General features: G+C 41.0%; 1 protein-coding gene across 1 annotated transcript; it reads left to right on the top strand.

Annotated features, from left to right (window-relative positions):
• Nucleotides 1-15,214: 15,214 nt before the first annotated feature.
• On the top strand, nucleotides 15,215-25,272 carry SAMD7 (sterile alpha motif domain containing 7). Its single transcript, XM_054639719.2, has 8 exons — nucleotides 15,215-15,317; nucleotides 16,022-16,148; nucleotides 16,283-16,419; nucleotides 17,465-17,543; nucleotides 19,909-20,588; nucleotides 21,240-21,361; nucleotides 21,626-21,736; nucleotides 22,401-25,272. Exons 1-8 carry the CDS (start codon nucleotides 15,215-15,217, stop codon nucleotides 22,671-22,673), a joined length of 1,632 nt encoding a protein of 543 aa, XP_054495694.2. The 3' UTR covers nucleotides 22,674-25,272.
• Nucleotides 25,273-26,693: the final 1,421 nt, after the last annotated feature.

Raw genomic sequence — 26,693 nt, 5'->3', positions numbered from 1 at the left:
CTGCACAAGTGGTTTGTTGGCTCTTTCCTGATGCCTCTATTCCTCTGTACTCTACCCCAAAGTCTGCCGGTCTTGGGGCTGACAAGTCCATTTAAATGCTCCGATCACGTCCCAGCTTCGATCGCTCTCAAGGCAGAAATCAGGAAGTGGCAGCAAAATCTTCGCTACTGCTCACAAACCACTGCATGCCCCCGAGACAGCTGTTGTTAGGAGAGGCTGAGTCACCGCAGAGATCAGATTACAGGAGTACCCGAAGAAAAGCTCTTTGTTTTCCCACCCCTTTTGTCCATACTGGTCAGCAAAGTGCTGGAGGCACAGCTCAGTCAGAAAAAGGGAGGACGGACACTCCTGATCATTTTAGGAGACACAAGAAAAGTCACAACCATCTTCTGGGCAACACCACGGTACAACATTACAGTGCAATCATTGGACACACCTTTTGTATACTTCAAACTCTACTACATCTTTTTTTTTTTTTTTTTTGTCTGTCTGTCCTAAATTCTGATTTCCTCAATGGCGAACATCACAATTTCTGTTTTTACCCTACTCACGGCCATTTCTGCTGAATCTCTTTAGCCTTGATAATCTTTTTCAGTCTATGGGGTCTTGCCTTTGCAGGCTAAACCAGGCAAACCCTTCTCCCCTCCTGTGGCAAACTCTCCATTTCCTTTATCATTTCCTGCTCACCTTTGTCTGCACCTGGTGCAATATAATTTCTACTTCCTTAAACACAAGGGACCATCCACTGTCTGTATACACTAAAGACATATGCAAACTGGAGTGATTTTGGTGGGGAATGATAAAGCTGGTAAACAAAACCAACAATTCCTTTGCAAGCAGCTGAGCAGACGCCAGCCTGAGGAAGAACTTGACTCAGGGTGAAACTAGACAAAGGATTCAGACAGGGTGGAATGAGGCACAGGGTGCTGCAAGGAGTCAACAGGATCTTTCTTCTCAAGATGAGAAGAAAAAGTGAACATCAGGAAAATCCTCTTGCCCATGAGAGGTACCATGCTGGGAAACATTTACAGCAGCTAGAAATGCACAAAACCATTGTGATCGACTATCTTTCTCTGTGGAAAAGGAGGGCACATTTCTATTCCAAACAGAAAGGATCTCCAAGTTGACTTTATGGTTTTCTGACACCAGGAGTGGCTGTCCTGTATCAGTTTCTGAAATCAGCATCTCACTATAGAGTGTACCCACATCAAAAATTTGTGCTAATTCAGGTGTCCAGGCATCTCAGCTATGCAGACAATGGAAAATCCCAGTATTTCTGTTCGTGAAGAAATTCATTTGACAGTTCTTTTCTTGTGCTTAACAGCAGAGTGACTGGGAATGAGGTAGAGACCAAGCACCCTGTGTTTGTGAGCGTGTCCTGGGCTCTCCTGGCCCAAGACTTCTCAATGCCCACTGCAGTTCAATGAGAACAAGGAATGGGAATATTTGATGATCTCTGTCCTGTGAAACTGGGGAAATCTTTAAGCATGTTAAGCACTGATTACAGTGGTTAGGCCAGGCTAACTCACATGCTCTGACATCAGTATTTCAGGTGATGTGCTGCCAATTCAGAAGTTCTTTCACCCCTTGAGGCTGTTGAATGACAGTGACAATACCCCAGGGCACTCTGACAGCATCCCTGTAATTCAGTCAGAAGGGAAACACAGTGAACAGGTCTCCACTTCCTAAAAAGCAAATCCTTATATTTTTTTACATCAGCTATGAGAGAAGAGGTGCTAACAGGATTATCCCCCCAAAAAAGCAGGCTGAGGAGAGCGAGGTGGCTGCACTAGGCTGCAAACATGAGCAGCACTTTGCAATGGGCCGGGCTGTGCTGTGAACATGTGAACATTACAACAGCCAGGCCCAGCCAAGCCCTGTTTGCTGCTCTGCCCCTCTCCTCCCTGCCACACTTCTGAACAGGTGTCCTGCTCCTGTCAGAGCCCTGTGTCTGCTTCCTACAGCATGTCATGGACAGCACAGGGCAGGCTTAGCTTTTGGAGTTTAAAAATAATAGATGCCTTCCCCTTTCTATCCAGTTAAATGGCCTGTGACCATCTGCCAAGTGCTCAGTGTCACACTTGTTTATATCTACTCTTCCCTCTGTCTAGACCTGGGGCAAGGTTAGGAACAGAACCAATTTTGGAACAAAATAGTTTAAGTTGCATCCCACACAGCATCCATCGGGGAGAGATTAATGTGGATTTTTGTACTTTGCCTCATTGTGACTCCTTAATCCGGCATATATTCCAAAGAAATAATGCCATTAGAGGATTAGTGCCACAAGTTCATTTGAAAAAAAGGATTTGCAAACACTGAAATCCTATATTCTATGTGCTTAATCACTGAGTATCATTTTGGGGATTTCCTCTCCCTTTAGTAGTGTCTCTTTCGATGAAACCCAAGCAAATCAGCAACTCTGGTTTGGATGGCCCTTGTTATCTACTAAAGGAAAACAAAGCCCCAAGCATCTGGTTAAAAAATAGAGAGTCTAAACACACTGGACTAAGCCCATCCTTGCTGTTATACAATCACAGTTACATCAGGGAGGCACTCAGCCCAATATTTATATAGAATGTAATGATTTGGGATATCTATCTGTTAGGGATTTTTGATAGTCTGAGTGCTGCAGTATTTAACAACACTGTGAGCCTTGTTTGCTTCCATGGCAGTTGTCTTCCCCAGCTTTGCCTCTGCAGGATTCTCTTGCCTGGCCTGATTTACTGGGGGAAGTTGCATGGAGCAAGGCATTGGTGGGGCTGGAAAAGTGTTCATTGTCCCCATGGGTGACTTTGGCAGTTCCAGGTGTCACACTCTTGGGCTGTGCTGACTCAGAACCCTCGTGCCAGGAGCTGCTGCCAAGGGAAGGTAAGGGAAGAGTGGCCTGGTCCAGCACCAGGTTTGCTGCCCTCATCTTTCCCAGCCACATGCATCACACCATGCTCTCCACAGCTCTCTCCATCCTCTCTCTCCTGCTCTGTCCCTTCCATTCATCCTTTGACTTTGACCCCTCATATCTGGGGCAAGGGAATTCAGCCTTGCCCACACAGCTGGGAATCCCTCAGCTGGCACTGATGCTGTGCTGCTTGTGCCAAACATCTGTGTCACCCACTAATTTGATGTTGACTTTCTTTACAGCCAGGTGATCCACAGAGCCACAGGGACTGGCTTTAGGGCCAGACAAAATCCTTCAGAACAGACTGCACACACAATGGGCTGGAAGGACCATTCCCCAGGGAATGCCTGCCTGACCTGGAGGGGCTGCACACTTGGCAGGACAAGGCCAGGTTCAAAGCCAGGTTGGACAGGGCTTGGAGCAACCTGGGAGAGGGGAAGGCAGGGGGCTGGAACTGGATGAGCTTTAAAGACCCTTTGAACCCAAATCACTCTAGGATTCTGTGATAGTCTTGCAAGGGCTAGTGCTGGATGAGCTGGTTGTGTGCAGAGCTGTGTGACAGCCCCTGTTGTCACTGATTTATTATAGCTGTAAGAATTCCAACCTCTGCATATTCCAGCATGAGCAGCTAAACATGAACTATAGAATTCGAAACCATATCCTTTTTTTCAAAGCCAGAATTTACATTACCTCCTATTAAATAGTAGTGACAACAAGTAGATTTTTCCAACTACTAAGTCATATTGAATATGCATTTTGAATTCCATAAAAAGCAAGACTTATAGATCTATTGCACAAAATGTACATTTATACACACAGTGCAGATACTTTTAACACTCAGATATCAAGTTACTTCTTTTAAAATGGAGCTACACAAATGCAAACTTAACTTTCAGTCTCTATTACAAGATACTAGACTGATAGAGAAGATTTTCAGCCTGAAAAATTCTTTTTGGTTGAACTTCTGCCAGGATTAATCCCCTTTCAGTTAATCATTTACATGAATGGACAATCTGCAGAGTTCATGCAAGGCCTGCAAACTATATTAATTACTAGAAACCTAATTACAAATCAACAGAGTCATAGGATGAGTGTTACCTCCATACGGTACCATCTGGTACAATGGAGCTGGATAGTTCAGCAAAACTCCCCACTCCATTCTGTGGAACCTCAACCTGAATGTGTGTTGCCAGAGAGAGCAAATTTATACAGATATAAGAGCTGGTTATAAAGCATTTTTAGGGCCATCTTTAATGACAGCATCCAATCCCTGTATTCTGGTTGCTGTTTCAAAAGTTACTTCCAAAAAAGTATCTGTTCAACACTTTTCTTTTTGAATGTGATACCAATGCTGTCATAACTTGCCTTTCCACATCCAAAAATACCCTAAATCCATACAAAAGGTAATGAAAAAAATCACTAAACAAGAAAATATGAAAACATGTCTACCATAAAAAGCTTTCATTAAAGGTATTATATGTACTGTGATTTGCTTCACTAATTATTACTCCAATTTAAAAGCTATGTCCAGAAATTCCAAAAATGACAGGAACATGGCACAGTGCAGCCTCTATTAAAATTTAATTTTGCCAATACATTTTCTCTTTCAGCAAATGGTCAGTTTGAAAGTTTTGACCAAAACCTATCAATCTCATTTTATACCATGTAGCCATACAAAAATTCAGGTCTTTGAAATCTCAACCTGTATGGGTTTATATCCAGACCTTCAAAACTATTTTGATCCAAGGTCACATAAAATCCAGCATTCTTTCCACAAACAATGATTGGTCAATTGACTTTTCAAAGGAATTCAAATGAAATTTTCAAGAGTTAGCTATATTTCACCCCTGAGGTTCACTCATTGGAATTGAGATTAGCCACACTAAGTAAAATTGAGTAGTTTTGTCCAAAGTTTGGCTCCAGTTCTCCCTGATTAATTCCCAGATTTCCCTTGGGAATGAGAATGCTATGTAATCCACCTTGTCTCTCCAAATTCTCTCAAGAACAGTAGTAAATGTAATGCTTTTCCACTGAACAACCAATCATGTTGCAACCTGGTCCCTTTGCAGTGTCTGTTGACCTTGTCAGTGTGAATCCAGTACAGGGCAACACCAAAGGTGGGCACTTTTCAGTGTCCTGCAACTCAGGACAGAGCAAAATAACCTGCAGCCAAGGGGCTGGGGGAAAAATTAATTCCCAAGGAGTGTTCCAGCCTGAAGGACATTCTGCACAGCCAGTCCATTACAGTGACACTCACACAGCTTTGCCTGTTCTCTTCTCTGGTTTTCATTTTCTTGTGGACCAAGACCCCATTTCTAAGGCAGTGTGTGAAGGTAAAGTCTGGTGTTTGTTTCTAATCCTAGGACAGAGCTTCTGTTCAAGTTCATTCTTGAACTGGTCCCAGACTCTCTAACCCATCCATCAGACCACCCCCTCTTTACTTTGCTTCTGACAACTGTGCTCTTCTAGATTAGACCTTTCTAGAGGAAACATGGAAGGAAGTGAGGTTTAGCTAAAGAATCTGATATGTCTGAACACAGATCTTATGTTGGAAAAAGACAGGCTGACCTGTGATAAATAAGCCATTTATCAAGTTCTGTCTCTGTCCATTTCATGGTATATCTCTATTAAAGTGGAGATAAGTAGATTTTCATCTTGCTCCAATAAACTTGATAAGAAGAAACAGGGATTATCACTCTTCCACAGATTCCTCACTTTGGACAGACAGCATTTAGAAAGAATGGATTAAAACCTGCTTAGGTTCTAGTTTAGCAGGTTCTCTACTTCTACAAATCCATTCCAGCACTGCATTTTGGTAACCAACATAATTCTTGAACTATTAATTATTAGACAATTATTAATTATAAGACAATAAAATTGTCTAATACAATTTTTACTTTCCATTTTTGAAGGCCATAAATCTCATCAGCTGAGCTATGTCTGCCATAGATTTTGTAAAAAGGGAACCAAAGGGCACATCCTGGTACTTCAGGAATTGAGAAAGATGGGTAGCGGTTGACATTTCGATGGAAATTAATTGAGATAATCTCCTTGCTCTTAATTCAGCTTTAGAGTAGTACCCAAACTGCCCCAAACTCATGAATTTCTGTTCAGAACTAATTTCCTCCATGTCTCTCTGTCCCTCCTTTGGTGCTGTGCCATTTTTCCTCAGGTGAAGATGCCCAGCAGCAGCAGGAATGCTGAGGGACACACAGACCCCCGTGTGATACAGAAATGCTCTCCTGCCTGATGCCTGCAACATCCAGGCAAGAACAACTTGCTCTTCCCTGGAGAGGAACCACTGAAGCATCTTCATGAACTGTGTTTGCCACAGTTCACTACAGCATGCAGCAATCCTGCTTCTGTGCCAGAATCCAAGGGCTACGTGCCAGAGATCTTGTGAAGCAGTGTTTCTCTCTCCAAATTCCCTCACTAAGTAAAACAGGAAAAAATAAATATATAACCTTATTATATTGCTGAGTTTGTTTCTACCTCAGGAAGTAACTTTTTCTGATATTGAACTTTTTGTGGTTTTCCTGAAATGGGATTCACATGGACTAAAACATCTGATGAAAAATGGGTGCTGAGGCAAGTTCTTACTTTTATTTATTTGGCCAACTCCACATCTTACACAGCATTCGCTTCAGCCTCACCCAGACAATCTTGAAAAAATTCCAGTAAAAAAAACTTTTTTCAAGGCTATCTACTCCTTACATTTCAAGTCACAGGCAGCTACAAATTGAGTGGACTGAACACAAGATGAAAATGGTCTTTAAACCTAAAATGCTCCTTTGCTTCCTTGTCTGCCTGTACATGCAAAGATTTGGACAAACACATGAAAACTATTCTCAGTCAATTTTAACTGGTCTCTAATAATTTAATTTTTTCAAAGAAGACCTAAAATTCTTTTGTAAAACCCAGTAGTGGGTTTCTAAAGCAATATTTCTGGGTGATTTTCTTCTCTATAAAGTCCAGGCAGCAACAAAATAGTCATAACTGGATTTGCAACAAAAATATTTAGAGTCACAGTGACTTCAAAAATTTTAAATAATTCCACATTAAAACCAATATATTTTGTGTTATAAAAAAGAATTTGTTTTCTGTGATGTTGTGCAGAGATAGAGCCGAATTACATCCCTTTGCTAATGATAACACCTCCCTGAGAGTGATTTTCTGTAGGAATGAGCCCATTTGCCCCAGGTTCAGGAACTGTGTTAGTGTTTTAGAGAGGGGCAATATTTTGTTGTTGCAGTGAGCACCTGATGAATTTTAGGCAGGTGATTAAGAATTAACAAACACCCACCAATTGACACAGATACTGGAAGAAATTAAGCACTCCCTGACATTTCCAAACTTGCCATTTCCAGGCATTGGTTCTGAGAGCCAGCTGATGGCCAGTGAGAATTAAAGAGTAAATTGCCGGCTTGAGCAGTATAACCAACTGATCCCTGTGTTAGCCTCACAATATGCTTAACAGGATTTCCACCTTGCAGCTCCCCCCAATCCCATCAGGCACACAGCTCTGGGGTATCACACTTCTGGGATGACTCCTTGCCAAGTCAGAAGTGCACCCTTTCTAAAAATCAGTATAAATAGGCAACACAAGAGGGGAGAGCCATGCAATTCCAATCCTCGTCTTGTATTTCTTGTTGGAACAGGAAGATTTTAAGTGAATGCATCAAGCATCTTAAAAGCTAACAACGGCTTAGCAGGTTAAATGTGAAATAGGTTTATCAGCTCAGTGTAGTGCTCTTCGTGTAATTATGTTTTTACAGCCTGGTTAGGGGATGGTATTGGAGAAGAGCTTGTGATGTCAGAGTGGGGAGGGCTTAGGAGCAGGGATGAGACTAATCAAGACAAGTTCAGTTTGTATTTAAAGTAAAGTCAGCGTTAGTTAAGGCAGTTTTTGACATGTTAATCTTGATGTGTTTTAAAAGCTGCCAAACACATTAGTGAGGCAGCCTGGAAGGAAGGCTCATAGAGAGGGGACACGCTTGGATGTTCATGGTGGCTTCACTGTACCCAAAACTAACGTCTGCACAATAGATGTAAGTATACATGAAATACAAAGTGCTGGGGTTTTTTATGTAAATGGTGATGGAACACCTGTTAAATAATACCAAAAGGTGCGTGATTTTTCAGGTTAAATAGGAACGATTTCTCACAGCAGAAATGGAGCAGATCAAAGCAAACTTGTTTGTGGTGACTTAATTGAAGAGCAGCACTTGAGCGCACAGAGAAAAGTTAGGAATAGGCAGGGTGGTATAGAAGTGTAAATATGTGGTCAAGTCTATTCTGATTTCTCAGCAATCTGCTAGAGGTACTCTTATGGGTAAATAATTCTGCATGTTCAGGTGCAAATACCATATTTTTTATGACATAACTTGAAAATTTTAGAAATATTTTAAGATCTGTTTCGCAAACAGAGGATTTTATTTTGGGAAGGCTTGTCCTTGCATACTCAATATTTTTCTAGAAGACTTTAGATTCAGATTGTATTGCTTGTTATATATGTACAAATGTTTCCCTGTCTTGTCTGTCCATAAAGACGAAATATTCTTAAAAGCTAAGTGGTTGTTAATATATTTATCCTAATCTTTGTGCTAACTTATCTTTTAAAGTGAAACAGAAAAATCTCAATATTTTATAGTTATTTCCTGGTGCAGCGGATTTTCCAAATTAGCATGCAATCAGAAGTAATCAAGGCCATCATCACAAGATATATTTGGCTGCTTTAGTCTGATGTAACAATATTAGATTTAGCCAGTGAAAATTTTGGCTATATGTGTGTAGACATCATAACAAACTCCAGTGCTGGCAGCTTTGTGGAACGCTAATGTACACAGTGGGACAGATTTTTAAAAAATATCTTAAGGTAATAAGGATTCCTTACATTTTGTTATTATCTGACTATGTGGGCAGAATTAGCTGTAGACTGAGAAAGGCTTGGGCACTATTGCATTGTGTATGGACTGAAAAATTCAAGTTCCTTAGTTAGAGAACATGTAAATTTCCAGTCCTCCACAGTGCAGCAGAACATGGAAAGAGTAAGAGAGGGAGGCAATCCTAACCCAAGTAATTCTCTCATGGTCTGATACTTCAGACTGGAGCTGAAGATGTTCAGTCTGTTTGAGATGCTGATTTCTGAGCCTGTTCACAGGGTCAGTGTGCAATCTTGCATGCTAATCTCACAAGGGGCAGAAGTTGGTATTAAAACCTGTGACTTTATACCTGAATTTGGCTAATAATAGTGGGTTTAGTATCTGACATCTGTTACATATATATATTCTAACATACCGGCAAATATTTTTTAAGATGTGTATGGGCTGTATTTTGCTTTTTAATAAAGCAACCTGACCTGAAATGATTAATGATGGAAACCCACATCATCTTGATTTACCTTAATGGGAAGACTCATCAAATGTAAGGTTTTGGAAAATGCAAGGGATATTGCTGCAGTATTTAATATCCTAACTGAAAAGGGCAGGTACCAATGATTCAGTACAAATTTTCTAGAATCAAACTCCGAGTTAGCCAGTTAAGTTAAAGAATTGCTAAATTAAAATAATTTTAAATAGTCTAACTAAAACTCATTCCTCTTTCCACTACCTGGTTACTTTTGACATTGAGAGAGTTGTCATTTGCACTGACATTTCATGTAAAAGTGAGACACAAATCCCACTAAAATTCAACTGTGATTCATTTGGAAATACCAGCCTGGCCCTCCAATGATCAGAAAGCTTTCTGTCCCACAGTTTCCATTTCCAGCATTCAAAAATAAAATTAAAAAGCAACACATTTATTTGTAATGCTTTAAAAGTAATAATTATCAAAAAGTAAATACCATAGAGTTTAGTTTCCTTTTAACTGACCCCGCTTTTGCCATATTTTGCAATCTCTAGGCTTTTGAAAGAGTCTAAGAAAGAGGATAATGTTTCAAGTGTCATCCCTAATTATGAAATAAATCCACAAGGAAAACAAATTACATCATGCTTTTATCTCTGTGTATATAACTGATGTAATAGGAAGACCCATCCCTTGTAAACATCTCCCTGTGCCAGTTTGCCAGGATCCAGGGTGGGTGCACAGCGTTCTGAGTGCATGCATACACTTTCTACACTATTTTCATTCGTTCTTGCTTAGCTATTGTACTTAGTTTTTTAACAGGAGTTGTTAAAGCCCTCAGAATGATCCCAGAGGATCCTTTGGGTGCTGACACAAACACAAATAAATGTCAGCCCTGTGCTGTGCAGCGAGCAGTCCCGTGGTCACAGTGCTGAGCTGGGAGGGAGAAGCGCCTGCACAGTTCCCACCTCAGCTATGGACTGTCCTGGACCTCTGTGCTTCCAGTGCCACATCAAAGAGCAGGAATTCAGCTCCCTTTTCCTCCACCGTCTGTCTCTGTCCCCTCTGAGGCTTTGCAGGCCCTCCCTGTGTGTTTGTGCTCAGCACAAAGCATCTCCACCTCTGCGTTTAGCCCATGCTCAGCCTGAGTGCTGCCTTAGTGGCACACAGAATAAGTCTCCCCTTGCCCACAGCCATTCCAAGGGGAACAAGATGAGCTTTTGTTATGAACCCAGCTTTGTTCCTGAAGGATTGAGTGTGCCAGCACTAAGCCTTGACTACTGCCTGAGAACAGTGTGTTTAAAAAAAAGAGTGACTTGCTGCTCACCATTTTACCAATCAGTGGCTCCAGAACGGGCAGGTCTGTGTCTCCCAGCCAGTGTGAAGGCATGCAACACAAACTCTGCTGGCTGACACTCACTGTATAAATAGAGTTATTTTCCTGTCTTTAGGGAATGTATCGTTCTCAATCCAGTTTTAGGATTACACTCTAATCTCAGTCTCTGAGCAGTCTGGGCCCACATATCTAGGATTAGAATTCAGCCCCACAGCCTCTCCAATGGCACCTTACTCCAATTAAGACATATTTCATACTCCTATATGATGTAATGCCAGCATAATTGCCTTTTTCCTTTCCAAAAGTTATTTATTTTGCTGACTGTGGATTCTGGAACAATTACAATCTCTAGTTTTATGACCCTCAGCATAGATTCAGAGCAAGAACCCTTGATCCAATAACTATTAACATTAAGATTATTATAAATATTGGAATATTTATCTATTTTTTAAAACAGTATCTCATTTCTCAAGCAATCAGGTCAGCTTTTTCTAAAAGGGAAGCCAATGAAAATGCAAATGAGATTATGTATGTCTTCATTCACAGGTTTCTCTCATAAGCATGAATACATGTTCATATTGTGTGTTTGACTGATTTAGCAGATACAAATTTATCTGAGCATTTTAGACAATACTCAGCTTCTTCCAGTCTGTGGAGACACTGCTGTAGTTCACTAAACATGGACTTTAAAGAATGATAATTCCACGTGTTTGATGTAAATAAAAGCAGTATTTGCAAATGAAATCTCAATGCATTTAACTAAAAAAACAAGTCTTCCAACAAGTCTATATTATATATGACTAAACCATATTTTGCCAATGCAATTGATATCATCAACACATAGACTGCTATAGACATTTTGAAATTGTTGCATGATTAGATTTGCAAATGCTCCTGGTTCATAAAGTTCGTGTCTTGCCACTTCTCATCTAATAAATTGAGACAGAATTAGTCCTGGGTGAGTGGTTCTGCCTGCTGTCAAGAAGGGTTTGCTAAGGGTAAGACTCTAAAGGCAGAGATTAACTTGTCTTCATCCCTGTAATGTGCTGTACAGCCAGGATTTGTGCAATAGGATCAGAGCAGAGCCATATATGAATCTAACGCTGGACAGCTGGTGTGTATGAATTTGTATGAATCCTGATGCCAGATTTTGAGCTCCTCTCAAATCCCAGCTAATAAATGTATCAGAAGTGTACTTTCCCTGTTCCCTCACAGATCCTCCTCAGCTGGTGTGGTTTCTAATATGTGACTTGTTATGAAAATAGTATGAACCTAAACTACCCTAAATTTGACCTGCAGGTCAGAACCTCAGCTAAGTAACTGAAAAAGATGTTGTTCCAAATGGACTAACATGGATTAGTCAGGTTCAGTACTTCCTCCTGACACAGAGTTACATCCAAATCTTTATATTAGGTTATTAAGCTATTTATCCCACCTGATCATTTCAATACTTCACTAACAGGAAATTCAGGGAAATAAAGAAGTAATTTAATACAGATAACACACACACATACAAAACATGTCCTTTAAACTAAGTTCGAACCATATGGATATTTTGCCATTCAATTGCAGAAAGATTAGAATTCTGGTGGAAATAACATCTCAGCTTTACATCACAAATACCACAGTTATTTTTATGTATCTGAGAAGAAATTCAAGATAAGTTAGATAGGATTGATTGGCACACTAATGAAAAAACCAGAATGATTTCATGAAGCAGCTCCAGTGAAAACCTCACAAAGGAATCAAACCTTCCTTTTGGCTTATGATGATTCAAAACCTGGGTCAGTGGAAGCAGTAAGCTACAGCTTTAGTGGAAGAAGATCTCAAAGAACTTTTAAATCATATTATTCCATGAGTTTTTCAATACTAGATCTTTTCCTTGTGAAACCAAAAGACCACATTGTCTATCCCTTTGCAAGGATAAGTTGTTTATCTGATGCATATTGTCTGAAATGGTGGCCTGTGAATCTTGATCATCTGGTGGATAATGATTATCAGTAAATATGGATCACTTCACTGGGGATGCTGCTGTTATCAGTACCCTACATTCTGGGGAAAATGCCAACATTTAAAAGAAAACCTCATATTTAAATAGAAGTTTTAAAGAAAGTTGTTACATAGTTTCTGCTTAATCTCAGAAAGGAGGCAGTGTTAGACTGCCTGTCAACAGCCACTGGATCATCCTTCACATCCAACACAAAATCCAGACTTATTTTGGGAACAACAGACTACACAGAGCACACCACAGTGATACTGGTGCTACTGGTTTCTAACCACTTATTGCTGCTTGCTTTTGGATGGATGCCTGTCAGAACAGGCAGGGTATATGGGATCCCACAGGAGGGATTTGGGCCAGAACAGATGGCTCTTTTCCCACCAGGTTTTCCATGATTCTACAATTTAAAGTTGCATCATATAATTTCAGTCACCAGTGTGATTTTAGGGGGAAGCATAGAAGTTCTGGAAGGCCTGATGAAGAAAGTGTCTTTTACTTGTGTGTCTTTTTCCCACAAAGGGACATTTCTCTGGAAAAGAAACCACATTCATGACTTTGATTTAAACAGGAAACTGGCACATTCTAGCAGTTCCTAAAATGCAAAAGTGGTACAACGTGTCAATCATCTGAGAGACAAAAATGTGTCAGTATTAAAACTCACTATTAATTTTATTTTTTCCCTGATTTACTAGAATAAAAGGGTTTAAACTTCCTGGGTCTTTTTTCCATTATGCTATCTGAACCTCTAATGGTTTCTTTGCACCTTCACAGAATCACAGAACAGTTTGGAATGGAAGGGACCTTTAAGGCCATCTAGTCCAATGCCCCTGCAACAAGCACTGACATCTTCAGGTAGACCAGGTTTCTCCAGAAAAAAAGGGCCAGATAAAGGCCAAAGGCCAGGCAGTAAGAAGGGCAGCATGAAGTTTAACATTGCAGTTTGTTTTGCAGATTATTCAATACAGAGTCTCTATCCAAAAACAAAAAACACCTAAATGGCTCACTGAACAATATGGTATGGCAAATACCATCATCCCAGTTACCTATTTTTTTGAGCTGTTGAAAAGTTTAGTCCAGCACTAAATCGCTTTAGTCCTGAGCTTTAAAATGCTTTAGCAGCTCAGAAGCACTTTGGCAGCTCAAATGGTCTTCATGAGGCACCCAGCAGCCTAAATCGCTTTAAGTCTAAAGTGTCCTAAAAAAAAAGCCAATGGAAACATGTTCAGATACAAATGTCAAGAACAAAGGCCATGGTGCTAGTCTGGGATTTGACAGACTTGTCTGTTGCCAGGAAGACCTGAGTCTTGGCCAGCACAGAATCCAACATCTACTCTTACAAATGTTAAGCACTTTTTATTTTGAGGGAACACTGCTGGTATAGTCCAAGTTCAGCCTCTACTTTCAGTGTAAACTGAAATTACTCACTTGTTAGCTTTTGGTAAACTCATTCTGAGACCAAGCATCTCCCTCACACCACAGAAATGGTAAATTTCTTAGGCATGTGAATTAGATTGATATCTATCACTTAAATTATTTTAAACTCCTCAATTGGTCAAAGGCAATAAACAAAGTTATAATGATACATCTAATTTATAAATGGCTTGGGTAATGAAACACAGGACTTCACTTTTATCTCATTTTTGGATAAGGAACGTTGTTTCTGTCTTTGCATTTCCCTCACTGTTACCTCTACCAAATGCTGGCTGAACTCCTGGAGCTGTAACTCTCTATCTGCAGGATGAGAACACTTCAGCAGTACATTTTTCTTCTTTCAGAAGACAGAAAGAATCCACTTCATCAGAGCTAAATGGGGATGGAAATTCAACTTACTTAAAAAAAAAATTTAAATCTAATCATTTGCTGTGCAAGTCTAGTGTGAGATGAATGTGCAGATGCTCCTGATGCTGCCTTTGGAGCCAGCCTGCTCCTTCTGCCAACTCCTCAACTCAAAGCATTCCATACAGGATAGCTTTTTAACATCTTGGCTCTGGGTTACAGGACTTGCTTCCTTAACAATTATTAATTATGCATATATTGATTGCATATATTAATTTAATAATTAATATAAACATATAATTAATCTGAGTGTTACTGGTTTTATCACTGTTTTCATCACTACAAAGCATGTTCTTTTACCTTTTTAACTTCAATTTGGCAGCCTTAAGGGGCTGATGTCATTTGGAACAGATAATTTCTACAATTTATTTCCATCTGCTTCACTTAGTTTACAGTAGACAGGGCTCCAAACTGCTACAATTCTGAAATTAAACCAAAGACACCTGCCTTCCTAAGTATGAGCACATCACTGCTCTCAGACACACCAGGGGCTAAAGGAAAAGGCTTGGGCTTAATTACCTCCTTTTGAGCAGGTGTGATTTTCCAGCATCCTGATTTTCCTTGCATTGTAGGATCCAACAAGTCAGTGTAAGCAAGGGCAATATTTGCCTTGTCCTGAAAACTGGAAATTTCTACATGGAAAACAACCCACGGGCGTGGAAGGATCCAGCTGTGACCTGCTCAGCTGGGAAACAACCTGCATAACCTTCTCTGCTTCTCATTGTTGAATGTCTTATTCCTGTCTTTGGTGCTGCTGCTTTGGTTCTTTCCAGCAGCAGAGTTGTTGCTGTCTCCCTGCAGCATGACTCCCCGGGAGCACATGAGGAAGATGTCCATGCTGGGGGAACAGGGATCCCTGGAGGAAAAGCACCTGTACCGGCTGGCAGGCGGCATGGCAGCAGGAGGTGAGCAGCAAGGAACCCCACTGACTGTGGCTACAGCATTGCTGGCATCTACCACCTACAAGAAACAGCCAGCAGCGCATTTGATGTCTTTAAAAGGTTATTTCAAATTTATCTTAGGAGTAACTGCAGAAGTATTTGGTTAAGGTAATTAAAATTAACACAGAGGGCTCTTGGAATTCAGTATTTGATTAAGAGATGTTGAGCATCTGGAAGACAAGTAAATGGCACACAAGAACTCAGAACAAAACCCACAGCTGGACATTATGATGTTCTGGTTCACCATTGGGCTTTTTTTTCCAGAGCTGCTTTCTCATGACAATGCAGGTTCCACCTAGTATGATTTTTCTCAAAATGAACCCATATTGGAAATTAAAACCCTCTCAAGCAGAGAACTGAACATCCATGGCTATCTTCTGTTTCACAGTATTATGTAAATTATTATTCATTGTAATTTGTCCTTTGATACACTTGACTGAGCACATCCTATTTATTTTTACTGCAGTTTGATTGAATAAATCTACATTATTTAAACAAAGTCGTTCAGGTGCCAGTGAAAACATGTTTTCTGTTGCTGCTATTAAAAAAGGTGTGAATTGCACTAGAGGAAACAAAACAAAACCTTTTTTTTTCTGGTAAGGTTATACCGCAGCCAGAATCACTTCCTAACCTACCCCTCTGAGAGCAGAACCGTGTGTGCTTTGCAGAACTGCGGCAGCGGCAGGAGATGCTGATGAGGAACCAGCTGATGGCAGTAAACCCGCAGCTGATGGGGCCGGGCCAGCAGAGGATGCAGGCGATCCCCGCCCAGTTTGAGCCGCGACTGGTGGACAGGTACCGGGCACCGGTTTCTGTTCCAGCACTGCAGTTAATCACTGTGTGTGCTGTCCCCGAGGTTGTAAGGACCTTTGGTTATTCTTAACTAAACGATATCCTCTGCATATCTGAATGGGTTTTCTTCCTCTCAGAGATCTGCTACCTTCAACTGAAATGATGGCCTCAGCTGACCCCAGACAAATCCACATAGCATCCCACCTGGGACCCACAGTCCCACAGCACCCCAACATGCCAAACCTGCTGTCCAACCGTGTCTACCCAGGCCCAGGTAACAAAGCACCCTCTGCATCCTGAAAAGTGGGACCATGTGGATCAGAAAGCCAGCTGTACCTGCTAGTTTTCCATAGGTTTATTGGTAGAGTCAATAACAGTTTATTTTATTTAGAAGTCTCACTAAAAGGAGGCAGCCTGTGCCAGTTTAGGTCTAAGCATGTCCATTTTATCCTTTGTTAAATACAGTTCTCAGTCTTTTGCATGTTTTTGTTCCCTCCTTTTATTTTTGTATTTTCTAAGCACTTTAACACCCAAACAAAAGGCTATAGCTAAAAAAAATAGCTCCTCATCAACACTTTTACACTACAGTTTACTCTTGCTCCTATATGAGTATTGGCTGCTTTATACTGATCATATTCTCTAATGATAATACCACATGCCACTTAATTCATGTAGGGCAAATACAAGTCCTTTCAAATAAAGGCTCAAAATTAGAGGGCACAACTCCAAGGGGAAGGCTGGACATCACAACAATGGCATTTATGTCATGCTGCACAAAAATTTACATTTTACTTTATACATAATGAGCTCAAGAGTTTTTCTTTGAGATGAGTGAATGTATTTTCAATGTCACATCAATACACCAAGAAAAATTTCTGATTTCAGCTTCTTTCCCTGCCTTAACATGGATCTCAAGAGGAAATGTAATTTAAAATTACACAGCCTCCAGGCAAAGCAGTCTTGAAGGAGCAGGTTTGCTTTGCTCAACAGAGGGCTATTATTTTCTGGGCAGTTATATGTACTTCAAAGGCATATGGCACCAAATAAAACCACCCTTTGTGGTTAATGGCAGGTATTCCTAACTACAGATCTGATGCTTAAAACACCTGATGATGGACTTCATGTTCTTTCTACATATTGCCACCAAAACAATGACAACAAATAGGATTTAATTTGAAATCCTATCAATTTCCTGGTGAAGCCCACAGTTGAAGATTTACAAAGTTTTTAAAAGTGTCTCTGCACTGCTTTAGGGGTTGTGCATTTGCATGAGGAAACCAATGAATTTTAAAGATTTTTTTATTCCACTTCCTTCTAAGGATACAGCTTTCTGCAGCCAGAATCCATGGAAGCTGTGGCCAGAAGACAAGAACTGGTTCAAAAGCAAAATATTGCCAGGTAATCAATAGCAAGCTTTGCTCTGAGGTGCATGCCAGGATGAAAGCAGCAAAGTGATTGAGATTGTTTTTCAAGTCGCCCAAAGAAGCAGAGGGCCCTTATCAATTAAGGCCTGAAGCTACTACTTTCTGCTCACCTTATTTTGCTTTTATTCTTAAAATGATGTAACAAAAATAAACAAACCCCTCGGCTTGGTTAAGGAAAAGAACAAGCCACAGCCACAGCCCTTGAAGTGCAGATCCAAACATCCTGAAGTTACAAAAGTTCAGAAACAAATTCAAACTTTGCAGCTGTGTGATATCACACACAACACTTCAGGCCTGTAGCTGGGCCCTTGGGACAAGCAGCTGTGTCTCCACCCAAGCAGGGTGGGCAGCTTTCCTAGTTTGACCAAAGAGTTGGAATAGCAGAGTGACTGTAGAAAGTCCAGTTATTTGTACCAGTTTCAGTGTAGTCTGTAGCTGGTTAAAAGACCAGCAGTGCCCTTCCTCATGGCCTCACCATTTCCACAGAGGAGCTCTAACCTCAGCCACTCCTGCACTGAGCTACACTACTCAGTGGAAGTGTCCCTCACACAGTGAGAGTAAGAGCAAAGAACAGCCAAGTTCTGTACATTCATCTGAAAAAAAATTATGATGGAAGTGTTTTGAGCTCTTTAGTCAGCAAAGCTTGATTACTGAACTCCTCCAAGCACAAGATTTGCATCAGCAATGCATTTCCCATAGCTCTTGCCACTTGGCAAAAACCCTGAGAAAAACAAATGAAACAACAAGCAGCAAACATGGCCATGTCATACACCCACAGCCACATCAGAGCTGGTCCTACCTGTTCAAGCTCTTCCCTCAGCCCACTAAACAGCAAAACTCCAACATGAAACAGCTCACCTACAACTTAAAAACTTTTTACCCCAGCTTTCTGCCACTTTGACAATTTCCACTGTGTTCACACAGCTCTCTGAACCACAGGTCCCCTTTAGGGCTGCACTTGCTCCTTTCAGCTCTTCCAGAAACCCCATGCTGACAATCTCCTGCACTTGGTGCAGCTGTGTTGCTGAGCACCTGGGTTCAAATTCTTGTTCTCCAAGGGACTCTGCCTCATCCCAAAGCTCTTTTTGCTGGTCCTGACAGGAACACACTATCTCAGCTGGAGGAGGAGGCAGGAATGTAATGCTTTCTGCTGTTTATTGTCACCTCAAAAGCTGGGTGGGAGTAATGACAATCGGCAAAACGTACAAGGACACGGTACATAGACAAAACACTTCCTCTGTATCTCTGAAAGCAGAAAGTCAATGAGTTGGAGGTTGTTTCAAAGATTAAAAGAAGACAGAGAAAAAGCCCTGAATGATGTGATCAAATAATTCCTCCTCATACCAAAAATCTGTATAGATAGCTTTTGCCCAAATTGTTTTCCTGACAAATTTACACTCTCCTGAAGATCAGGCTCTCTGTGACCTGTTATACTCATTGCAGTGTTAAGAAAGCTATCTTAATGCACTTTAAAGTGCTTTACTTCACAGGCTCTTTTCCAAAGATGCAAAAATCCCACTGAAAGCTCCTCAAAGCTCCTCTAGGAGCTTTACCTTTCTGTTTGATCACTGGCCTGGCTCCAGAGAAAGGTGATGCCAGCAAAGGTTGCTACAGCAGAGACAAATACTAGTATTACAAATACAATACAAATACTTGTATTCTTTGTATCCCACTGGCAAGCCCTCCCATCCACTATGACAGGAGCAGGAAGCTGGCACAGACTCTGGAGCATTCATCCAGAAGGAAGGAGATCAGTTGAACACTTCCCACCAGGATCTCACCCTTTCACACTCTCAGGCACCATGCTCAGGTGCCAGGCACTGTGGAGGGCTACTCAAGAGACTTAGCATTAGCTTACTCTGAATAGATGCATAGGTTCCATAGATAATGTCATTCTTGTTCTTTATAATTTACAATATCACTGGGATTCTGCAGTTTTTGGTACAAATTTCTGATAATATAAATCAATTATTTTCTTTAGTTTTCAACCCCTAGACTCTGGAGACTATTTTCCAAATGTGAATATAGTCCTCATGTCTGGATTGCCAATATGTAAATAACACTTTTTTGTCTGAAGTGTTTTCCAGAGCCATGACATGGAAGATGTGTTTTCCCTTTCTTTTAGCTTACTATCTGTATCTGACAGCACATTAAATACAGCCAGGTTTGCCATTCCATCTGCAGTTTGCACCCTCTCACACACAGCAATATAGAGGAGAGACAGAACAAGCAGTACTCTTGCCCATTCATTTATCTGAGTTTTATTCTGCTGCTGAAATAAAATAAGGTGATGAAGGAACCGAGCTGCCCTAACTGCTCATGCTCTGTGTGTCTCTTAGAATGGAAATGGAGATGAGTGCTATTTTTCAGCAAAAGGAAATGGAGAAAGCCCATCGGAAAGGACTCCTGGGCCTGGAAGCCCCTTTCCTTTACCACGGGATGCCAGCGAGTCCCATTGCTTTCCGTGGCAGGCACAGGCTCCCTGAAGGGCACCTTGCCAACGACCTGTACGTCCACAGGACCACCCTGGACGAGATCCATGGCAACAGCATGCTGATGGCAGGCAGCCCCTACCCGCCGGTCACCACCCTGCAAAGGGAGAGGGGGCGCCGCCCAGGGAGGAGAGCTGGAAATCACAAAACTGCCGAGGGCAGCGCCAACGGCACAAAGAACCAGGCAGACGACAAATCCACCGACTCTGCCTCAGCTGCAGTGGATGAGGAGAAAGAGGACAAGAAGGAAGTAGAGGTGGAGACACCAAACAAACACGAGCAGAGCAAAAACCAGACTGAGCCAGCAGTAGTTGCCAAGAACTGCAAAGAGTTTGAACAAGGCTTGAGAAAAAACTGTGCTACTCATGACATTCCTACTGAAAGCACCAGCTGCAGCAACACAAACGAGAAGGAAGCCAACAGCTCCTGTGCTGCTTTTGATGACAAGTACCTGTACCCTTCTGCAATCCCATTCTCAGCATTACCATATGGATTTCCACTGCCCAACAACCCATTGCTACCTTCAGGTTTGTCAGTTCTCCAAATTAGAGTCATATATTGATATAATCTGGTTTTATTGATTTGGTCTCTCAATTCTTCCCTCTGTTTTAAGTGAATTTTTGGTAGAGTCATTGCAACTAAAAGTAGAATTCTAATGCTGCAAACAGTAATATCTGTATTCAGTTCATGTCTTAAAAAGGAATTTCAATTTAAAAAAACAAAATTGCTGAATGAAGTTGTGAGCTAGCCTGTCTTTTCAGCCCACAACTATTCTCTATGTCCTAACTCACAGTAGGCACCACAGACTAGCAAAGACTTGGATCTGTTCTACTGAAATATTAGTCAAATTATAGTAACAGTAAAGTCCAAAGAAGAAAAAGCACTGAATAATGCACCCATTAGAGGAAGTCCTGCAGCATGGTTTGTATGTGTAGTGACTGGTAGGTACAGTGCCAGCAGTAAACAAAAGAAGACACATAAAAAGCCCCTTCAGAACCAGATTCTTCTCATTACCTGGTGATTTTGTGTCTAGGACTCCTGTATCTGCAAGTGGCAACACCCTGCTGTTAATACATTAGGTTCTGAAAAGGTGTAAAAATTATCATGACAACAATAATTTCCTCCTCATTTGCCAGCAAAATTTTTCCAAGATTACTTCTGTGTTTCCTCCTAAAAAGGAGCCCATGGCCTGATCCTGAATGGAGAAGACATTTCTTCTGTCGAAGACATTCGCAAGTGGACAGTTGATGATGTGCACAACTTCATTGTCAGCCTCCCAGGCTGCTCAGATTATGCCCAGGTGATTATAAACATTCACCACATTTTCAGGTCTTTAGGGCCATCTAGATTTAAATGTCAGCAAGGAAATGTAAATGTAGGAGGGTAGTTGATTGTCCCTAAAGTTACGAGTATAGTTTTCTTTGTGCATTAGAAGATAAATACAAAGATAAAGCAATAAAATTATTATTTCTTCTTTTTATTGTTTATACCTCAGGGTTAAGTATGAAAAATAACAACCAAAGTCAATTTTAGCACACTATGATGTGTTTTATCATTTCATCAGATATTTAAAGACCATGCTATTGATGGAGAAACCCTTCCACTGCTAACAGAGGAACATCTCCTGGATACAATGGGATTAAAACTCGGACCAGCATTAAAAATCCGCTCTCAGGTACGATCATTAAATGTATGCCAAGATGGTGAGTCACAGAGGCATGGAAGTGCCAGAAGATGGCAGGAGGGAATTTTTGCAAACTAAAGCACTTTTTTTTCACTGGTAAATGCCACAATATTGGGAGAAAATAAATCACTCCAGCAAAGTTTTCTTTTGCTTCCCTGCATGTTACCATGGCACACAGAGAGACAGTAAGGAATATGACATTTTTCAGTAACAGACTCTCCCTTGCTGTTTGCAGTTTTCTGCCCTTAATTTCATCCACTAATATAAACTCTCTCTGTGTTTCTATTGTTGCTCGTTCTTTTTCTTTTTCTTAACCCCTTGTACTCTCTTACTCTTCCCTCATTCCAACCACTTGCCCCACTCCTGGCTGGCAGTTTGCCTCCCCTCTGCCCCTGGGTGCTGCAGCACCCTGGGAGCAGGAGGATCCTGCTGGCAGGCCCAACAGCCCTAAGCTGGGTATTGACAAGCTCCTTCCACAACCTGGGCCTAGAAAAATATAAGAGAGTGAAAATGGAAAAGATTTTTTTCACAAGAATTTGCTAACCCTTTGGCATGCCTGGGATGTCCCTGGTGCTGCTGCACCAGAGTCAGGCCTGATGTTTAATGGCTTTAACAGCAAGAAGTAATTGCTGCAATCGTGCCTTTGTCTTTAAAGGTGTCCCGACGTCTGGGCAATGTGTTCTACATGATGAATGTCCCTCTGTCCGTGCCCCTGCCTCCTGCTGCAGGGAAACCCTCAGAGCAGCCTTCTGACATGGCCTCCCCTCTGCACTGCAACAGCAGCGGTGACACCCTGGACAGTCCCTGCTCCCAGGACCCAGAAACCTCCCAAGCAGTGGAACAGATGGTTTCAGAAAGCAGGGAAAATCCATGTGACACAGCTGGATCCCAGGCTGAATTCCAGATGATTGCTTTCCAGAAAAGTTGAGCTAAATCCAGGACATAACATGTTTTTAATAATCCAGGAACCTCTAGTTACAAAGTGTTTAAGAAGAAGCTACAGCCTGAAACCTCTGTAAGGCTGGGGCTGAAGGAAATAAGTTGCCAATGCAGCCTACAAGTGCTGTATCTGAAAGGCATTCAGAAGTGCAGCTATAGGTTAGTGCAATTACTTTCAAGTGCAATTCATTGAAAAGAATACCAATAGAGTTAACAGGTAAATTGAATTTTTCATTGAAGTCCAGGGTTATCACTGAAAGATGTCAGAGACTCAGAGTGCACTGTATGTTGTACAATGTGTTCCAGTGGGCAGCTGAGAAACTGCTGAGAAAGGTCACAGCTTCCAAACATATCTGACTTCTGCTTCTGTTGAACAAAATTTATACAGAACATTCATATGGAATTCATTGGGACAGTATGGAACTGCCTACAGAATATAGACAAATATACCCCAGACTCAGCAGTTTGAGTTAATCCATTGCTGCTCCAGAGCTAAGCCTTTTGAAGTGCCTGGCAAGGGTATACAGCTTATAAAGACACACAGATTGAACATGAAAATACCATGTGTGACAGCAATTTTAATTATTCCAAAGCACTCTTATCACCAAGGCTGGACTTTGCTTTTCGTGACTGCAAGCTGAGGTGAGTCACCAGCCTCAGCCACCAAGGCCAGTCAAGGGACAGTGACACTGCTCAAAGCCACCTGGCTCCTGCCAGCCTCTGCCAGAGCACCCTTCCCATCAGCTCACCTGGGTGAGCATGGAAAGCCCTTCCCTCAGCAGCACCTTCAGTGTTCTTCACTCTGAGAGAGGCCATCAGTTTAGCCTGAGAGCTCCCTGTTCTCTGGAAGAATATGGTTTCCTCTCACCTCTGCTACTGATGAGTCATTATCTCACAGCAAAGAAGGACATGAAATAGAGCTTTTAGCTAAGGACAAATCCTCAGCATTTATTGTGATTCCTGTTGTGACCTATCCTTGCTCCCTTTTTAGGGGTTTGGTCCTACACTGGTTTTCCATGCAGACTTTGGAAGTTGGTACACTTCCACTCTCTTCCCTCAAGAACTCTTCTTTACTCCAGAGGACACACAAATATCTTTGACAAAATCTCGTTCTGAAATTGAGGGTTGGTAGATTGTGGACCTGCTGTATGTTGCTACTTTAGATTCTCTCCCCTTAGTTTAGTTTGTGAGGCCTCAAGTACTGAAACTCCAAGAGGTATGAAGCTGTTTAGATGGTGAGTGGCTAAACACAAGGAGGGGAATTATTTCCATATTCTATTTTTTTTACTTTAGCCAGAGAGAAATTGTTTTATGTCTTTGTTATATTTGTGCACTAGATCATGTGTGATGTTTGCAACAGCAACATTAGATGTCCATCTTACCATGCTGTCCAGACTTTGCAGCCTTTGGAGAAATGGCAAATATCTATATTCTTTTTAGCATATGAAAACAATTTCTAACTTATCTTTTGTACAATTGACAATCATGTTGACAATGTCACTTATCTGATTAAACAGAGGTAATGACTTGGTTTTCTAATGGCATCCTACCTCCTCTCTGTGTGAAATATTCGACTCAATCCACATGAGAACTTCTCCCCCCTGGGAGAGGAATCTCTGACACTGTTCAGGGGAATCAGGCCAGGAGATGTCGCTGCAAAGCCACTCGGTCACCCGCTGTCCCTCTGAAGGAAACGCAGCACACCTGAAGTACCAGGGACGTGTTAAGGGCAACGATATGAAGAAACTTTACTTGTTTTCCTAAAGTCACAGCAGAAAATATTGACTTCAAGTCCCATATGCCAGGGAGGAAGGATTGAAATGTGGTTCTGAAGGGTGTGATTATTTTTGTAAATGGGCCAGACATGAACAATGCCAAAAATTGAGCAAGTTGGAATGAAAAGTTTGCAGTCTTGCATTACTTCTGCAATTAAAAAAAAAAAACAAAAAACACACCAAACATACGATCCTTTGCACATACTGCCCAAAATGACAAAAGGAATTACTTCATAGCTTCCTGTACTGGGGGAGATGTGCTGCAGCAGCCAAAATGCAATAAGCCCTGAACAGTAAACAGCTGTGAAGTGAAATAGGAAGGAAAGGGATTTGCCTAAACAGACATAATTCTATTTCTAATGGAGGAAATACCACTGGTAATGAATGTTTCCTCCCCTACAAACACTTCAGAGAGAATGAAAATAAAAGGTAAAAATAATTAAAAAGTACACAGAATCAGTAGACAGACCAGTATTTCCAGAGGTTGATGTGTTTTCAGGAATTGTGTTTATAAGTAAACATTGAAGCCTTACTGATTCTCATGTTCTTTTTGGACATTTATTGTTTATTCCAGCTGCAAGGGGGTTCAGGTGGCAATCACAAGTACCTAAAAAAGCTAGCAGAACTCTGCTTCCTAATACCTTTCTGGTGCCTGTGCCACCACTGCATTAATTTTTTCTGCAATGCAACTAAAATCACAATGGGATGGAGATGATGTGTTTTAATACATGTTGCATCATTAGAAATGTTTCATTTAACATCTATTGCTGTATTAGTCCATAGCAGTGAGGCAGTTAACAGAGAAGAGAATGTTTTGAAGAGGTATTGTAGAAGTTCCTGATTTTGTCTGTATCTACAGTAAATGTCTGGCCTCCTAGGGATAGAGACTTCCATTTAAATTTATTTTTTTTTAATAGTGCCAACGTTAAAGACAAGATTAATAAAAAGCTATAACAAACATATTGCAAAATGGTCCTGTATCATAAAAACAGATTTAGAAAATTCCTGAAGAGGAAGAAATGGCTTGTCTTTCCTACAACAATCTGGGTTTCTGGTCTCATGTAGGTTGCAGATGATTATGATGTGGAATACAACTCACATGGACCTAAATAGATAATTCTCTGATCAATTTCCCAGGTGAATAATCTCTAAAATATTCTATAATATTACAAAAGTCATGCAGAATTCTCACCAGGTCCAAGTCAGACAGTCACTTTAATCCAGCACACAAACAAAAGAACAGGCACAGTTTCCCAAGGTGATGGTATTTCAAACTGACCCATGCCCATGCCACCAGCTACTTTATAAAAGTTTATATTCCAAGACTTTATACAATTGTGATTCTGCCAAAGAACAGTTTTCAGAATGTTAAATTATCCTTTGAATGTGAAACAGAAAAAATAACCCGCTCTGGTTTTTAAAATCAACTCTAGTTTTTAAACTCTCTAAAAATTCTTTGTATTTTCAATTTTCCAATTACCCTCATACAATGTTGATTGGTTGTGCAGTGTTTTGAGTCACCTTCAACATCAGAAATTTTACAGGAAATCATCCAAAACTAGATACAGCTCTTGTTTTGGTACCTTGCCATGGTAATGTTCTACCCAAGCCCTTTATTATTCACTGGAAAATAACAAGTCTCCTTTATGAGGCTGAGTGTTCATAGAATTACAGAATGTTTTGAGTTGAAAGCGACCTTAAAGATCACCCAGTTCCAAACTCCAGTGTTCATCAGGGTTCAGCTGCCTCTGATGGTTGGTTTTGATTAGCTCTCCATGCTATAATAAATAGCTGTAGCTTTATTGCTATGGCAATTTCAGTATAATATTATTTGCTATATTGAGAGAAAAGCTCACCTCTCCTTTCTCCTTTGTTTAGGCTTTGGGGGGTTACTGCAGTTGCCAGACTCCTCTCTTTCTTTGGGAAGGCTTTGCTCCCCCTACCACCTGTACTGAGGCCACAAGAATGACTCTGTTGATTTGGCCCTTATGCTGCCCTTTCCTTTGTCCATTCCCAAGTTTACCCAAGTCTGGTTTTTTCCAGACAGACATTAGTTCTGCTACTATTCCCAAACTTCCTGAACCACTAATTTCCCTGTGGATAAGGATGCAAATCTTTAATTCAGTCCAGAGTAAAGAAGAACCTGTTGTCTGTGTTATATGGAGAATCATGCAGTATTTTTCCCTACAGCACAGCAAAGGCTTGAAGAGACATTTTGATTTATCAAAATTTAA

Source organism: Agelaius phoeniceus, chromosome 10 (assembly GCF_051311805.1).
Source record: "Agelaius phoeniceus isolate bAgePho1 chromosome 10, bAgePho1.hap1, whole genome shotgun sequence".
In the NCBI taxonomy this organism is placed as follows: domain Eukaryota; kingdom Metazoa; phylum Chordata; class Aves; order Passeriformes; family Icteridae; genus Agelaius; species Agelaius phoeniceus.
Note: the sequence above shows the minus strand (reverse complement) of the source record. Positions and strands in the feature narration are given on the sequence as shown.

Coding starts and splice junctions, on each gene's coding strand:
- SAMD7 (XM_054639719.2), top strand. CDS start 15,215: ATGACTCCCCGGGAGCACATGAGGAAGATGTCCATGCTGGGGGAACAG. Junction 16,420..17,464: donor CCGTGTCTACCCAGGCCCAG/GTAACAAAGCAC, acceptor CTTCCTTCTAAG/GATACAGCTTTCTGCAGCCA. Junction 17,544..19,908: donor CAAAAGCAAAATATTGCCAG/GTAATCAATAGC, acceptor TGTGTCTCTTAG/AATGGAAATGGAGATGAGTG.